Source organism: Canis lupus, chromosome 14, assembly GCF_003254725.2.
Source record: "Canis lupus dingo isolate Sandy chromosome 14, ASM325472v2, whole genome shotgun sequence".
Taxonomy (NCBI): domain Eukaryota; kingdom Metazoa; phylum Chordata; class Mammalia; order Carnivora; family Canidae; genus Canis; species Canis lupus.
In genome coordinates, this window is record NC_064256.1 from 45088821 (window position 1) to 45105474 (window position 16654).

Genomic DNA, 16654 nt, shown 5'->3' on the forward strand with positions numbered 1-16654 from the left:
TTTCTTGTTTCGGTTCTTACACTACAAACAAATAACCTTTTTATGATCTACTTCGTGCCATGTTTTCCACAAATCTGTGGTTTGGATTAATTTGTTTGTTTTGATTTTTGTTACTTAAAAAGGTCCCCAAATGTAGTGCTGAAGAGCTATCTAATGTTCCTAAATGTGAGAAGGTTGCTGTATACCTTATAGAAGTATCAGATAAGCTTCCTTCAAGTATGAGTCATAGTATTGTTGACTCCTGAACTGAATGTTAGTGAATCAACAATTTATTAAATAAAGTATCTTTAGACAAAGACACACAAAAAGCAAAATGAGGTATTGATTGGTTCATGAAAATATTGTGACTAGGGGCTCACAGGAGCCTTTCTATTTCCCCTAGGAGCAGTAGTTCAGTATTTGCTAATTCAGTGTTTGCTCCAACCTTATAGAATGGGATGTCTTTTTTTTTTTTTTTTTTTAAATAGATTTTATGTATTTGAGAGAGAGCAGGAGTGAGAGATCACAGAGGGAGAAGAGGGAGAAACAGACTTGCTGCTGAGCAGGGAGCCCGATGCAGGTCTGGATCCCAGTACCCTGAGATCATGACCTGAGCTGAAGGCAGGCACTTAAATGACTGAGTTACCCAGGAGTCCCTAGAATGGAATGTCTTTGAATAAGGAAATTTGAGTGCATTTCCTAACTATTATTTAAATCAGTGTAACATGCAAGAAAGGCTCATTTATGTTGGGTATATGCACCTTCATAGAATCCCAGGGTATGTGATGTTTGTGTATAATTCAAGAGGTCCAGTGGACCTTCACATTTACCATTATCAGTAACTCAGTGGTAGATCTGGCTGGTATATCCTCATTCTACAGAGGAATCAAAGCAGAGAGAATTTTATGGGTTATCGGAATCGTAAATGCACCTACACTCAGTTTTCCTAGTTCTTTTTTGGTGTGAATTTCCCTCATCTATTTTGCCTTTATGCAGTTATAATGGGGAAAGCGTGTGAATGCTTTTCGAGTACCTATAATGTACCAGTTCTAGTGTTAGTCATTTGATCTCATTTGCTCTTCTTAGCAATTCATTGTGACAAGGGATGCTATTGTCTTTCTAATGACCAAAATGAAGGAAAATTAGGTATTTTGCTAAGGAATTAATAAATCTTTTTTTTTTTAATTTTTATTTATTTATGAGTCATAGAGAGAGAGAGAGAGAGAGAGAGAGGCAGAGACATAGGCAGAGGGAGAAGCAGGCTCCATGCACCGGGAGCCCGACATGGGATTCGATCCCGGGTCTCCAGGATCACGCCCTGGGCCAAAGGCAGGCGCTAAACTGCTGCGCCACCCAGGGATCCCCTGCTAAGGAATTATATACTAACTAGTGCTGTTAGAATTTGAATCTTGATCCTTTAAAGAATATTTTTTTTGTTACTTTGTGTTATTGTTTACCAAATGTACCAGAAGAGAGAATTGGCCCATAATTTATGTATAATTTTTCAGACTGTCCAATGGCATTGCAAAATGTCTATTTATGTTTTCAGCTGTTTGGATTTGGTTTGGATTTGTGGTTTCACATATTTCTGCAAAACATAAAAATATTCAAGGGACCCCTGGGTGGCTCAGTGGTTGAGCGTCTGCCTTCTGTCCAGGGCATGATTCTGGAGTTCGGGAATTGAGTCCCACATTGGGCTTCCTGCATGGAGCCTGCTTCTCTCTCTGCTTGTGTCTCTGCCTCTCTCTCTTTCTCTGTGTCTTTCATGAATAAATTAATAAAATCTTTAAAAAAAAATTTAACTTTTAAATTCAGAAATGTTTCTCTTAACATTGTTCACGTTTAATTTACTATGCCTTAAGAGATAATTCATAAATGGTGTGAGGTACATTTTTACTATAAATAAATGCTTTCTTTTTATAGTGAACGAAAATGTCTTTATTTAAAGCCCGTGATTGGTGGTCTACTGTTCTGGGAGAGAAAGAAGAATTTGATCAAGGCTGTTTGTGTTTGGCTGATGTTGACAATACTGGAAATGGACAAGGTAAGGAATTTATGACCATGCATCTTGGAGCAAAGCTTTACAGACATAAAATAAAAATATCTTCATTTGTTAAAGTGTACTTATATACTTAAAGTGTATTTATAGGGATCCCTGGGTGGCGCAGCGGTTTAGCGCCTGCCTTTGGCCCAGGGCACGATCCTGGAGACCCGGGATCGAGTCCCACGTTGGGCTCCCGGTGCATGGAGCCTGCTTCTCCCTCTGCCTATGTCTCTGCCTCTCTCTCTCTCTGTGTGACTATCATAAATAAATAAAAATTAAAAAAAAAAGTGTATTTATAGAACTTAAGTGAACTGTCATAAATATGCCCTAATTTTGAAGGCAGTTTTCCTTATAATACTTAGGTAGCATAGTTCTTCTGTTTTGCAGTTTTCTGGTTTGTGTTGATTCTGTCATATGATTTGGAACTGGAAAAATATAACAAGGCAACATATAATTTGTTTTCATTTGGTGCAAAATTTGTTTTCATTTTTTTGCAAAATTAAGTAGGGCTACTAAAATATTTTTAACTTTGAAGGTTTCAAGGAAAATTATATTTTTAAAATATTTTGAATCTGAAAGCCATTAATCCAAGAATGGAAAAATTATTCCAGCCCTATTTGTTGGTAGAAAACAATTATTAAATCATTATTTTCATTTTCATATTATGATAATGGAAACAACATTCTGTCTTATTCTTTTTTTTTTTTCATTCTGTCTTATTCTTAAATCATTTGCTCCTCTTTGCATCTTTATATTTTTTGAAGTGGTCTCTAAAACATTTTAGTTCTGTATCATTGCTATTTGAAACCTGTACTTGTTTTTGATTATTTGTAGTCATGAGCTTTTTCTTTTCTTTTTTGTAATCCAGATAGTCATTGGCCTCTTAAAAAGAAAACTTAAGGGCAGCCCCACTGGCGCAGCGGTTTAGTGCTGTCTGCAGCCTGGGGTGTGATCCTGGAGACCCGGGGTTGAGTCCCATGTCGGGCTCCTGCATGGAGCCTGCTTCTCCCTCTGCCTGTGTCTCTACCTCTCTCCTATCTCTCTATCTCTGTGTCTCTATGAATAAGTAAATAAAATCTTTAAAAAAATAAGGAAAACTTAAAAAAATTTTTATTTAAAGATTTTTAAAAAAATTATTTATTTATTTATGATAGTCACACAGAGAGAGAGAGGCAGAGACATAGGCAGAGGGAGAAGCAGGCTCCATGCACTGGGAGCCCGACGTGGGATTCGATCCCGGGTCTCCAGGATCGCGCCCTGGGCCAAAGGCAGAGGCTAAACCGCTGTGCCACCCAGGGATCCCCTTTATTTAAAGATTTTATTTATTTATTCATGAGAGACACATAGAGAGGGGGCAGAGACACAGGCAGAGGGAGAAGCAGGCTCCATGCAGGGAGCATGATGTGGGACTCAATCCTGGGACTCCAGGATCACGCCCTGGGCCGAAGGCAGGCGCTAAACCACTGAGCTACCCAGGGATCCCAAAAGAAAACTTAAAATCATTCTTTCATTAAAGTCTGTAAATATTGTCCCCTTATATTTTCTTTATTTTATTTTTCTTGTGTATAACAAAAACACTAGAATCTTGGGGGCAAGGTAAAAAGTAGAATCTTGGGGGTAAAAAAATTATATTGGCAAAGAAGAATGGGAGGTACTAACCTATAGTGAGCACCTATGTTGTTTCTAAGGAAAATCTGGGCCCTGCCCTTCCACTGATAGGAGATGAGAAGGTCTCCTCAGAGGGTGTCCTAAAAGGTTCCTCAAAGATTATCAACCTTGTCTCCTGCCTCTTTGTTAAAACTTAGGATTCCTTTATTATTTGGCAACACAGAATACTCAGACTACAAAAATATATGCCAAAGAGAACAATTTCAAATCCATTTATGCCCAAACTGATTGGAAACCATCCTGTCTAAATGGCTTACTGTTCACTTACATTTCTGTTAGAGGTCTTCACTGAGGTGCCAGCTGTGGGTTACCAGTTAACCAGTTTGCTTCCTCCCAATATATGACCAGTTGTGAGAAGCTTCCTCTATTTTCCTTTTTTTTTTAATATTTTATTTATTTATTCATAGACACAGAGGGAGAGGGGCAGAGACACAGACAGAGGGAGAAGCAGGCTCCACGCAGGGAGTCTGATGTGGGACTCGATCCTCCGTCTCCAGGATCACACCCCAGGCTGCAGGCGGCGCCAAACCGCTGCACCACCAGGGCTGCCCGCTTCCTCTATTTTCCCAAGGATACTATACAAAAATCATTTCATGTGTGTCCCACATAGAAAAAAAATCACCTATCATTATTTCTCAAAGTTTGGACCACCAGCATCATCATATTCTGGGGTGATTATTACATATGAAGATTTTCTATCTCAGATATATAAGCTCCTATAAAGTCATATTTCCTGGAAGCAGGTGGATTGGAAGGGGGCTTAGGTATCTGCATTTTTGACAAGCTCCAAAGTTGAATGGTGATACACCACAGTTTAAGAATAATTCTCATTGATTTTATAGAACGGAAGGTAAATGGGAGCATTTTGGGACATGCTTTATTTGAGATAGGGATGTCTAGTAGGCAGAATAGAGGTAGTGTTTTCTATTTTTTAGAGAGAGAGTGCATATGGAGTGGGAGGGGCAGGGAGAGAGGGAGAGACTTAAGCAGGCTCTGTGCCTAATGCAGAGCCCAACATGGGGCTCTGTTTCATGACCCTGAACTCTACTTGAGCCAAAATCAAGAGTCAGACACTTAACTGACTGAGCCATCCAGGCCCCAGTGGTATTGATTTTGAAGTGAGTCATATGCTGGTTGTATTTGAAGCCCTGAGAATGTATGAAAATGCACAGGGAAAGTAGGTGGACTAAGAGGGAAAGAACTTTAGACTATAACCTGAAGAAGCATTAAAGGGGGAGGTTTGGGAAGGGTAGTCAGTAATAGATTCTGAGAAGAGCAGGCAAAGAGGCAGGAGAACCAGTTGGGCTGGTACCCAACTTTAGTAATATAAAGACTGAAGTTTCTATGCTGTTTAGTAACAGGTTGTTCATTAGTATCCTCAATGACAGTGGATGAATGGGCACAATGGTAACAAAATCTAGATTTGCAGTGAGTGAAGGAATGGGAGGTGGGGAAGACTGAGTGTTTATGGCCCTTTAATAAACTTAACTGTGAAGATAAGAAGGGAGGATGATGACTAGGGGCAATGTAGGGTGAAGAGAAATGGGAAAAATTCAATGTATAGCATAGAAGATATAATAAAGCGGGGTTGGAGTGCTTGACTTGCTTGGTTGGTGGAGCATGTTACTCTTGCTCCCAGGGTAGTAGATTCAAGCCCCTTGTGGGGTGTAGAGATTATTTAAAAATAAAATCTTAAAAAACATAGAGCAGGGATTCAGAGAAGACAGAGATGGGATCAGGTGTGCAGATGGAAGGTGTGAGAACTTTTTTTTCCCCATAGCAGAAGGCAAGAGGGTAAGAATGGCTACAGATGAAGAGAAATTTGGAGGTCAAGTTGAGTCAATAATGATCTCTACTTTCTTTGGAGTGATCAGAGAGTGAAAAGATGGTATTAAGTGTCTTGAAATCATTTTAGGCAAAACCAACTTGATACATAGAAGGATTCTTTATTAATTTTAAGATCCCAGTTGGAATTAGACACCATGCATTTAAAGTGGTACTTATTTTCCTGTTCTTTCCTGTCTCTCTCTCTCTTTTTTTTTTTTTTAAGATTTTATTTATTTATTCGTTTGAGACATAGAGAGAGAGAAGCAGAGACACAGGCAGAGGGAGAAGCAGCTTCATGCAGGGAGCCCGACGTGGGTCTCCAGGATCAGACCCTCGGCTGAAGGCGGCTCTAAACTGCTGAGCCACCTGGGCTGTCCTTTCCTGTTCTTCTCAATTCAAGATTCAGATTTGTGGGAGAGATAGAGTGGGGGTGAGTGGGAGAGTCTGAGTGGTCCAGTTTAGATTCCATGCCAACTTGTGGCCTGGAGTGAGAGTTTACTACAAGAATTCTGAGTAGAAAATACATAAAGCTGACTGAGAAATAGCTACTATGTTTATCTTTTAGTTACTCAGCATTTATACCTCACATGGGGCAACTGTCCCTTGTACAACTGCACAAGCATGTGTTCTTACCCATCTATAGTGGGAGAGAAAAGAGTGTGCACCTACTGCTTCAGAGCCAGAGGGAGCCCTGGCTCTGCAAGTACAGGATCTTCAGGTGACAGTGCTTTTTCCTTTGTCATTTAGTCATGATCATGTTCCAATAATCTGTTGCTTCTGGACTAAGTGGTATGTACAATCAGTGTTCAAAGTTACATAGTTGAGGAAGAGAAGGAAAAATTTAGAAATTAAGATGGAGGAGTAGAAAAAAATTGTAACTTAAATCATATGGGGGGGACCCTCTGTTTTTTTCTTTCTTTTTCTTTTTTTTTTTTTAAGATTTTATTTATTTATTCATGACAGACACAGAGAGAGAAAGAGGCAGAGACACAGGCAGAGGGAGAAGCAGGCTCCATGCAGGGAGCCCAACGTGGGACTCGATCCCAGGTCTCCAGGATCACACCCTGGGCTGAAGGCGGCGCTAAACCGCTGAACCACCGGGGCTGCCCTGATACCTTCTGTTTTATATCTGGTCACTGGGCTGTGTAACTATGCTACTTACTTTTTTTTTTTTTTTTTCTTTGATTAGGGTTCTTGATCTTGAGTGGAGATGGAGGGACCAGAGAATTGGTCTAGGCCTTTATTCCTGAGGAACCTAGAATATTAGTGCTTGGCTAAAGAGGATTATAGTAGTTTCTTTCTTTCTTTTTTTTTTTTTTTTTAAGATTTTATTTATTTATTCATGAGACAGAGAGAGAAAGAGAGGCAGAGACACAGGCAGAGGGAGAAACAGGTTTCATGCAGGGAGCCCAATGTGGGACTCGATCCTGGGTCTCTAGGATCAGGCTCTGGGTCGAAAGTAGCGCTAAACCGCTGAGCCACCTGGGCTGCCCAGGACTATAGTAGTTTCATTTACTACTGATCCAGACAGTTTTAGGGAAGAGTTAGAGATTCCTTGGTTTCACTCTTATTTCTTTCAACCTCATTTGACTCTTATGAAATGATGATGAGGTAGTCCTGGTTTCTGCAGATTGGATTGTGGCAGTACATTTAAAGATATATGCCTATTCCTGTCCAGTGAAGGCAAACTGTTTGTTGGTCTCTGTGTATTAGGAAAAAATAAATTATTAAGATCTAGAACTGTATTCAAGCAAATGGGTTGTATTAGTTGACTCCAAGAAAGACAAGATGTGGGATAATAGAAGAATTTGGGGTTACCCTTTAAGTTATACTGATCAATGCTAACTCTATAAGACCCATTAAACTTCAATATTGACAGATTTGGTTATTAAACAGGGATGTGGTAAAGATCACCACATATGCATATTGAAGCTTTTTAGCATCGAATTTTGAAAAGTACCCCAAATCAGGTCTCGCAGCGGTATGTGGGTAATTGGGCAGGCTCCATGTCCAGGATGTCCCAACATGGGGCTTGAACTCACGACCTGGAGATCAAGACCTGATTCTGAGACCAAGAGCTGGATGCTTAACCAGCTGAACCAGCCCAGTGCCCCCGGTCATGGTATTGATACTGATTTTCTCTGTTGGGGAGATAGAGTTCCATTAGCTTCCATATAGCTCTCCCCATATAATATTCCTCATGTACATGTTAGGGAACCAAAAGGATGTTCGACCATTTTCTGTGAAAATACATTTCCTTTCAACTCTCAGAAACTGGGTGAGAAATCATAGGCTGGGTTTTCTTTCCTACTGGGTGAACGAAATAAAAAATTTAGAGCAACAGTAGTGTATATCTAGACTTCCAGAATTAGTAACTCAGTCAATATTCAGAATTCTCACAAGGTTTGGCCATTTCCCTTTCCTTAGTGCACCTAGAAAAATGACTGTTGATCCTGTAGGGAAGGATCTAAGGAAAATTTATATTGGGTATGTGTGGTGTTACAGCAACATCTGTACGTTATGTAGTCTTTAATCAAGGGGTTCTGAGTCTAAATTGACTTCAGTGTGGAAATGGATGAGATGCCATGACTGTCTATGTGGTGGCTTGAATTAGTCTTCTTTTTCATTGACCTGGAATATTATTGGTTATAGATTTCGAAAAAGGCTTGAGTTTGATAAACACATTATAGGACCTTCTTACAATTGAATACTACTCAGTAATAAAAAAATAAATAACACTGAGACAAAAAATAGTCTTAATGAGTTGCCTGATAATTTTATTCCTGAGGATCCCATTAATCATAGCTTGAAATCTGTGAGAATTAGACTGTTACCTGAGATCTGGTAACTATAAAAGTCCTGCTATTTTAATACTTGTACATACACATTTAGATTCTAGGGGTTAAATTGTTGCCATGTGGACTTCATCATCCTGGCTTTATTTTATCTCTGAAGATAGGGCTGCGTTGAAGTTGAATCTTGGTTATTTATTTGTTTTTAAGCTGTTTTTTTAAAAAAGGTTTTATTTATTTATTCATGAGAGACACAGAGAAACACACATACACACACAGAGGCAGAAACACAGGCAGAGGGAGAGGCAGGCTCCCCACGATGAGCATGATGCAGGACTCGGTCCCAGGACTCCAGAATCACGACCTGAGCCAAAGGCAGATGCTCAACCAGTGAGCCACCCAGGCATAATAAGTCTTGGTTATTCAGTGAGTGAAATAGGGATTAGGGCATGGGATGCATAGGAAGTTCAGTGGGGAGTGTTTTAGAAAAGTTTGGAGGTTTATGTATATCCGAACCTTCTAGACTTTGCCAGTAATCTCATTATATAGCATTGTAATCCCATTCTTTGTGATGAATGTCTTTACTTTTATGTAAGAAACCTGGAGAGACTGTGAACTCATTTGTTACTGTAATTTAAAACCTACAGAATCAGTCCCTGAATTAGATTTTTAGTAGTTAAGCCTCACTGATGTAAGAAGAAAGAAATTCTTTCTGCAGAGTCCCAAGGACCCTGAGTTTTATTCTTTACCCTGAGATGGGAATTTTATGGTTTAAACCTATCCTTCTCTTATTTTGAATTACCCAATGCCCTTAGGAAAGCCATCTTATTATATGGTTTGGCATTCCTCCTTCCTGTTCAGTTGGCCTGGGGCAGCAGCTGTCCAGTTGGCCGGGGGCAGCAGCTGTCCAGTCCACCAGAGTGTCACCTGTAGTGGGCACAGAGTCCCAGATACCTGGGGGTATTAACATGATTAACCATTCTGTCACTGTGTACGATGTTATTTAACCCTGCCTAGAGTGTTACTGCTTTGTGTCCCAACTCAGCTCAAGAACCAGTTTCCAAATATCCTTGCAGGAATTGGTACCTACAGTTTATTCTTTGTTGCCAATTTCTTTATGAATTTTTTGGTCACAAGTTACAGGAAACAACTATGATAAATATAAATAAAAGAGGAATTGGAGCGAGAGTGACATAGATCTCCCAAATGCAGGAAGAGTTGAATTGACCAAGCCTCAGTGGAGGATGGGAAGAGCATGGCTCCAGAGATGGTATAGAACTGTGGGGGGCTGCCATTAGTTCATCTGGCAGCAGATTCCTGATGTCTCTATTCAGAGTTTAAATTCCCAGGATAGTACCTCTCTCATAGGGTTATTATGAGGATTTAATAAGTTATTACATAAAAGCTACATAGACCATTGCTTGGCACGTGATAAACTCTCAGTAAATAAGTATGTACTTTTAGGAAGTTTGAAAAAAGTCAACATTCTATACTAATACAACAATTTCAAAACTGACACTTAAAGTATTAGTTTTTTAGGGCTGTCATAAAAAAGTACCACAAACTGTGTGGCTTAAAGCAACAGAAATTTATTCTTTGACAGTTTTTAGAGGCTTAGAAGTCCAAAATCAAGGTGTTGACAGGCCTGTCCTACCCCTGAAACCTCTATGATCCCTATTTGCCTCTTCCAGCTTCTGGCAGTCCCAGGCATTCTTTGGTTTGTGGATGTATCACTCCAATCTCTGCCTCCATTACTACATGATCATCTTCTTGCATGTCTTCATTTTGCATTCTCCCTCTTGCTCCATCCCCACCATGCTTTCTTTCTTTTTTTTTTAAGGCTTTATTTTATTTTTAAAAAGATTTTATTTATTCATGAGAGAGACACACACACATAACAGAGGCCTGAGACATAGGCAGAGGAAGAAGCAGGCTCCCTGCAGGGAGCCCGATGTGGGACTCGATCCTGGAACTCTGGGATCATGCCCTGAGCTAAAGGCAGACACTCAACCGCTGAGCCACCCAGGGGTCCCTATTTATTTATTTTAGAGGGTGGGAGGCAGAGAGAGAGAGAGTGAGCATGTGCACAGAGAGGAGGGACAGAGGGAGAGGCAGAGAAAGTCTCAAGTGGACTCTACACTGAGTATGGAGCCTGACGCAAGGATGGAACCTATTACCCTGAGATCATGACTTGAGCTGAAACCAAGAGTTGTCAACCGACTGCACCACCCAGGTGCCCTCCTACTTTCTCTACTTATAAGAGAGCCTTATTGGACATCTAATTGAATGTGACCTCAACTTAACTTGCTTACATCTGTGAAGACCCTGTTTTCAAATAAAGTCACGGGGATTGGGGGTTAGGATTTCAACATCTTTTTGAGGGAGATACAATTCAACCCACAACACCTATCTTACCATTTCCCCGTCTTGCGTCCAAGTACAGACATTATTAATCAGAGCATTCTATCTAGTGAGGCCTCAGAATTCTTTTTTATTTTTTATTTTTTATTTTTTATTTTTATTTTTTTTAGAATTCTTTTTAATACGATGATCTTGATAGCTATAGAGTTGACACTCTGATGAAATCAGTTTACAATCTTATACTAACTAGTCTTTTGTAAAAGGATTTGCTTTGACTGAGTTAAATTAGAACTACTGACACCAAAGGAAGGCTTAGGAAAAATACATAATGTGTTAGTATGCTTGAATATTGGTCATATACAAAAAGTTGTTTTTGAAAAGCTATGTTATTAAAATAAATTCATTTTATTTATATCATATGCTGGCAGATTGGCCTTTATATATGGAACAAGACTCAATTCTTTTAATTTTTAAGTTTCTCTTTTAGACATTAGAAAGTTTATTTCCAAATAAATTTTGTTGCTAATGTTTGTTTCTTCTTATGTCTTTTATAAACATCTCTCTACAGATAAAATAATTGTGGGTAGCTTTATGGGATACCTAAGAATCTTTAACCCCCATCCTGTAAAAACAGGAGATGGAGCTCAAGCTGAAGATTTGCTTCTAGAAGTGCATCTACGAGATCCAATATTGCAAGTGGAAGTAGGGAAGTTTGTTTCGTAAGTACAGCTCACTAATTCTAATATTTTATCTTATTTGGAGTATGTCATTCCTTGACTGTTGTCATTTTTATGGATTCTTTTTTTCTTTTCTTTTTAATTAATTAAATTAATGTAAATTAATTACATTTGCTTATTTAAGTTCGATTTGCCAACATATAGTATAATACCCAGTGATCATCCCATCAAGTGCCCTTCTCAGTGCTATTTTTATGGATTCTTAAATGAAAAAAAGATTATCCATGAGTGAAGTATGTTTTCTGGATATTGTTACCTGGGTATTCCCCCCTTTTTTAAAAAAGATTTTTAATTTATTCATGAGAGACAGAGAGAGAGGCAAAGACATAGGCAGAGGGAGAAGCAGGCTCCCTGTGGGGAACCCAAAGCAGGACTCAATCCTTGGACCCTGGGATCATGACCTGAGCCTAAGGCAGCACTCAACCACTGAGCCACCCAGATGCCCCCTGGGTGTTCCCATGTACTGAACATTTTTTTTTTGAACATTTTTTATATGGAAACCTGCACATTTAAGAGAATAATTTAGGACTTTTTAAAAAGATTTTATTTATTTACTTATTCATGAGAGACAGAGAGAGAGAGAGAGAGAGAGAGAGAGAGAGGCAGAGACATAGGCAGAGGGAGAAACAGGCTCCATGCAGGGAGCCTGATGTGGGACTCCATCCTGGAACTCCAGGATCACGCCCTGAGTCAAAGGCAGGAGCTAAACTGCTGAGTCAAAGTCAAAGGCAGGGGGATCCCTGGGTGGCACAGCGGTTAAGCACCTGCCTTTGGCCCAGGGCGCGATCCTGGAGACCCGGGATCGAATCCCACGTCGGGCTCCCGGTACATGGAGCCTGCTTCTCCCTCTGCCTGTGTCTCTGCCTCTCTCTCTCTCACTGTGTGCCTATCATAAATTAAAAAAAAAAAAAAAGTCAAAGGCAGGAGCTAAACCGCTGAGCCACCCAGGCATCCCCGACTTTTTTTTTTTTTTTTTTATAGTAACAGACCTAACATGCCTGATGTATCAGAAGTTTAAAGGAAAAGAGATAAACTTTTGAAAATAAATAAATAGAAAGTATTCACTTACTTAAAGCACTAATTCACTTACTTAAAGCGCTAATCCAGGTTACATAAATGTCTGTTTAAATAACTAGACAAAATAGTAGTTATGGTATTTGACACGTAACTTTGAAGCTTTAAAATAAATTACTGCACTTATTTGGTGTATAAAGATTCTTAGTTTCTTAAAAGAAGCCAGCTCAATCCACAAAGTAAGTCTTACTTCTAACAAGAGCTTTATTTCAAAGTACTTTATTTTTAGTCTTAATTTATTTTAGGAAACCGTTTATTAGTTTGCATTTTGTGTAATATGTCTGCTTTTTATTTCCTGTTGATACTGCTAATTTTATTTTCATATATGAATTTTCTTAAAATTGAGCCTGTATTTCTCAATTATTTATATAAGTATGTACTCTGAAAAGTTATATAAATAGAGGTGGTCTTGTTATCTCTTACCCTTTTTTTTTTTTTTTTAAAGTTCCCTTTGCCTTCCTAAGTCTGGGAGTGCCCTGAGCTCTTGGTTTTGACCCACTACATTTGCTCATCATAATTTACTGACCCCAGTTTCCATTTATTTAGGGCTTTAACTCTTGGTAGAAAAACCTGAACAACCATTCTTGAACATTAATCCCCTTTTAGTGATGTTTCATTCTGATGGGAAGCTGCTTCATAGATACAGGGCATGAGATAGGACTTTTATGCACTGTGATAGGCTGGATCAGAGAGATTTTGTGTCTGACGTGGTTGGTAAATATCTACTCCCATTTAAAGAAGATGATGATTAGGTGCCTGTTGTATCCCTAGCATATATTAGGCATAATGGGGTTATAAAGTAAGGAGACAGAAGGATTCTTGCCTCTAAAGAAACATTTTAATCTTTTTTTTTTTTTTTTTTTTAATCTTTTCATTTTTTAAAAGAGTAAAGTGCGGGCAGCCCAGCTGGCTCAGAGGTTTAGTGCCGTCTTCAGCTCAGGGCCTGATCTGGAGACCGGGGATCGAGTCCCACATCAGGCTCCCTGCATGGAGCTTGCTTCTCCCTCTGCCTGTGTCTCTGCCCCTCTCTCTCTCTTTGTGTCTCTCATGAATAAATAAAATCTTAAAAAAAAATAGGGTAAAGTGTTTCATGATTGTTCTGTTCAGTAGTCCTAAGTATAGCTTTTAACTATGTGATCACTTGTTGGAAGGGAGGAGATTAATACTAATGATTGGATACTGTAGTGGTATTAATTAACTAGTACTATCTTAATAATCTTATCTATAAGATGGAATTTGTATTTAAAGATAAGGAACCCAGCAGCCCTGGTGGCGCAGTTGTTTAGCGCCACCTGCAGCCCAGGGCGTGATCCTGGAGACCCTGGATCGAGTCCCACGTTCGGCTCCCTGCATGGAGCTTGCTTCTCCCTCTGCCTGTGTCTCTGTGCCTCTCTCTCTGTCTCTATGAATAAATAAATAAAATCTTAAAAAAAAAAAATAAAGATGAGGAAACCAACTAGAGCTCAGAACTTTAGGTCATACAGCCAGAATTCAGATCCAGGTCTATCTGTTCCATACTCTGTTATCTTTTCATGACATAATGTTCTTTTCCTGTGCATGATAGAAAAAATTTTTTGGGTTTGACTCAAAATTTTTTGAAGTCAATATTGAGTATGTGATAGTTGTGTGTGTGTGTGTGTGTGTATATATATGGATATATATATAGCATTTTCTAGTAGTAGAGTGAATGGTGAGCATTTATGTCCATTATAACTATGTTTTGTAGGTATTATATAATTCTTATTATGTAAATGAGAGACTAACACTCTGAAAGGCTAAATGATTACACAATTACCAAGGTGCACAGTTAGGACTCCCATCCAGTTCTTCAGATTTCAATTATAGTCCTAGTTTAGAACAAAAAGAGTCTGTATCAGGTCATACGCTGGAGGACTACTTACAGATGTGTTTTAAATTTAAAAGGGTTGCCAGTACTTAAGAACCAGGAGATCTCACTAAAATTCCTGCTTTCTGGCTTTTCTTGAAAAATGTGGAGATTTGGCTATATGCCTAGAACAGAGTAGTAGTTGCTTCCTCTAGTCTGCCCCCACTCTACAGCAGACCATAGCCATTTACACCTTTTACTCATTCTGGCCACTGACCTGACCCTTGAAGACTGGACTTAGGATTTGTAGACTGTGTTATGTCTTGGAAACCATTTGATTGGCGCTGAGAAGTGTATTGGTGATAGTGGCAATTTAGTCCAAACTGAAATATTTTCAGGGCCTTAAGAAAACTTCTGAGCTGGAAGTGACATATGCCATTTACTAATAATGGTTAGTATTCTGTGGTGCTTTATACTTTACAAGGTGCTGTCACATGATTTTATTTCATTTAATTGAAACCTCTTATTTTCCAGAAGGGAAACAGGCTCAGAAAGATTAAGTAACTTGCCCAAGTTAAAGTGGGTGCTTGCTGTTATATTTATTTTTCAGTTTTGAATGTTATCTGGGAAATTTTTAGTTTACTGGTGGCAGGTTGTGGTTATAATCTCTTTTTAAAATTATTTTATAATTTTTTGGTTATATCTGAAATTGATATTTAAGCTTTTAAAAACTCTTCCCATTTTTCAGAGGTACTGAAATGCTTCATTTGGCCGTGTTGCATTCTAGAAAACTTTGTGTCTATTCTGTCTCAGGTAAGACACATTTTTTTCTATTGTATTTGTATTAATTTGTATTAAAAACAGCTTTTGACTATTATATAAGAATAGATACTTATGTTCACTTGCTAGAGAACACAAAACATTTGGTTGAAGATTTTCTTATCTTGGTTAACATTTTACCTTGTTCATTTATTTTTTCAGGTACTTAGCTATTACATTTTTTCTGGTTTGCTGTTTATATACATATTCAAATTTCTAATAGTGATTCCTTGTAATCTCCTTCCCAGGAATTGTGTCCAGGGTTGCCAGTGACTAATAGAGGCCAATTCTTGCATACTTGAGATACCTGAGTGTTTTAAAAAATTTTTGTTTATTTATTTTTTATTAAGAAACAGTTGACACACAATGTTACATTAGTTTCAGGTGTACAACATAGTGATTCTACTTCTCTATACATTATGCTGTGCTTACCATAAATGTGGCTACTATCTGTCACCATACAATGCTATTACAATACCATTGACTATTTTCCTTATGCTGTACTTTTAATCCAGGACTCTTGAGTTTTTAAAAAAAAATTTTTACTTTAATTTTTTAAAAAAGATTTTATTATTCATGAGAGACACACACACACACACACAGAGGCAGAGACGTAGGCAGAGGGAGAAGCAGGCTCCCTGCAGGGAGCCCAACGTGGGACTTGATCCCAGGACTCCAGGTTCACGCCCTGAACTGAAGGCAGGCACTCAACCACTGAACCACCCAGGCATCCCGAGTTTTGTTTTTTTTTAAGTTTTATTTATTTATTAGCGCACACACAAATGGGGAGGAGGGAAAAGCACAGTGAGGTGGGGGAAAGGGAGACTCCCCACTGAGCAAGGAGCTGAGCCCAACATGGGGTTTGATCCCAGGACCCAGAGATCACAACCTGAGCCAAAGTAGACGCCCAACCAACTGAGCCACCCAAGTATCCCAGGAATACTGGAGTTTTAAGAAATGTTTAATAACAACAACAATATTCATTAGATGCTGAGAGTCATGGTGGTTTAAAGTACTTTTTCTTTGGTGAACCTCAAGTATTTTCTCTTTACGGTTAAAATTTCTTGGCTTTTAGTTGTTTTCACTCAACTTGACCTTAAGGCACTTGTTTGAGTTTTAATCAGGTTTCATTGTCTGACACTGTTCTGTGGGCACAAGTATGGCAGTTAATTGTAGTTTGGTTTCAGCATTTTGGTCCTTATTAAATATAAAAGGTAACTGTAAAAAATTTTGTTTTAGTTATTAAATTTTAGTTCAAGCTGAGAAAGTTATTTTCATGGATGTCAATATAGAGGAAATTTTTTATGGATGCAATAAAGCTAATTCTTTGTGGGTGGGCCTAATCCTTGTATAAGAGGTGTTATTTGGAGTTTGATATAAATATTAGTTTCTAGGGTTTGGATTTTTCATACTCATTGGCTTTCTTTGTATTTTGCTTTCAATTTGTGATGATTTGTCTTTACTATATTTGTATGTGTATATTTATATACCTAGTGTGGAGCCCAATGTGAAGCTTGAACTCACCACC

At 38.7% G+C, this 16654-nt stretch overlaps 1 protein-coding gene across 14 annotated transcripts in view; it reads left to right on the forward strand.

Annotated features, from left to right (window-relative positions):
* Window positions 1–16654, forward strand: part of BBS9 (Bardet-Biedl syndrome 9) — a 433011-nt gene that overhangs the window by 16163 nt on the left and 400194 nt on the right. For 9 of the 14 annotated variants that reach the window (XR_004804558.2, XM_049093796.1, XM_035698355.2 and 6 more), the window contains 3 exons: window positions 1903–2023; window positions 11240–11390; window positions 15056–15120. Coding sequence is in view for 10 of the 14 variants with exons in the window: in XM_049093796.1 (XP_048949753.1) it covers window positions 1912–2023; window positions 11240–11390; window positions 15056–15120 (328 nt within the window). In the remaining 4 variants the exon portion in view is untranslated. Of the gene's footprint in view, window positions 1–1902; window positions 2024–11239; window positions 11391–15055; window positions 15121–16654 lie in introns of those variants that run through there. The other 5 variants (XM_035698358.2, XM_035698359.2, XM_035698360.2 and 2 more) reach the window with 4 other exon arrangements.